Source organism: Phaethon lepturus, unplaced genomic scaffold (genome assembly GCF_000687285.1).
Source record: "Phaethon lepturus isolate BGI_N335 unplaced genomic scaffold, ASM68728v1 scaffold32146, whole genome shotgun sequence".
NCBI classification, from domain to species: domain Eukaryota; kingdom Metazoa; phylum Chordata; class Aves; order Phaethontiformes; family Phaethontidae; genus Phaethon; species Phaethon lepturus.
Genome location: NW_010547398.1, coordinates 2,073 through 2,319, shown reverse-complemented (window position 1 = coordinate 2,319; position 247 = coordinate 2,073). Strand labels below are relative to the sequence as shown.

General features: G+C 72.1%; 1 protein-coding gene across 1 annotated transcript in view; it reads right to left on the bottom strand.

Annotated features, from left to right (window-relative positions):
- SLC26A6 (solute carrier family 26 (anion exchanger), member 6) overlaps positions 1-206 on the bottom strand; it is a 5,070-nt gene extending 4,864 nt beyond the window's left edge. Inside the window, exon 1 of the mRNA XM_010289638.1 lies at positions 91-206. Within this exon, the coding sequence (XP_010287940.1) occupies positions 91-206 (116 nt within the window). The remainder of the gene's footprint in view (positions 1-90) is intronic.
- Between the last annotated feature and the right edge of the window lie 41 nt (positions 207-247).

Genomic DNA, 247 nt, shown 5'->3' with positions numbered 1-247 from the left:
AGCAGTAGCCGGACCCCCCGTGGCAGCGGGGCTGGGTGGCACGGTGTCCAGTGCGGTCCAGGCACATCCCCCCGGCTGGTGCGGTCCTACCTGGTCTTGCAGAGATAGCCGCGCAGCGAGGACTTGGCGGGAGGTTTCCGCTGCGCCACCTCCTCCAGGTCGGCCTCACTCAGCACTTCACGGGGCACCCGGTGGCTCAGTGTCATCTCCGCTGCCCTGGCTGCCCCGCCCTCCCGGGGGCCGGCCC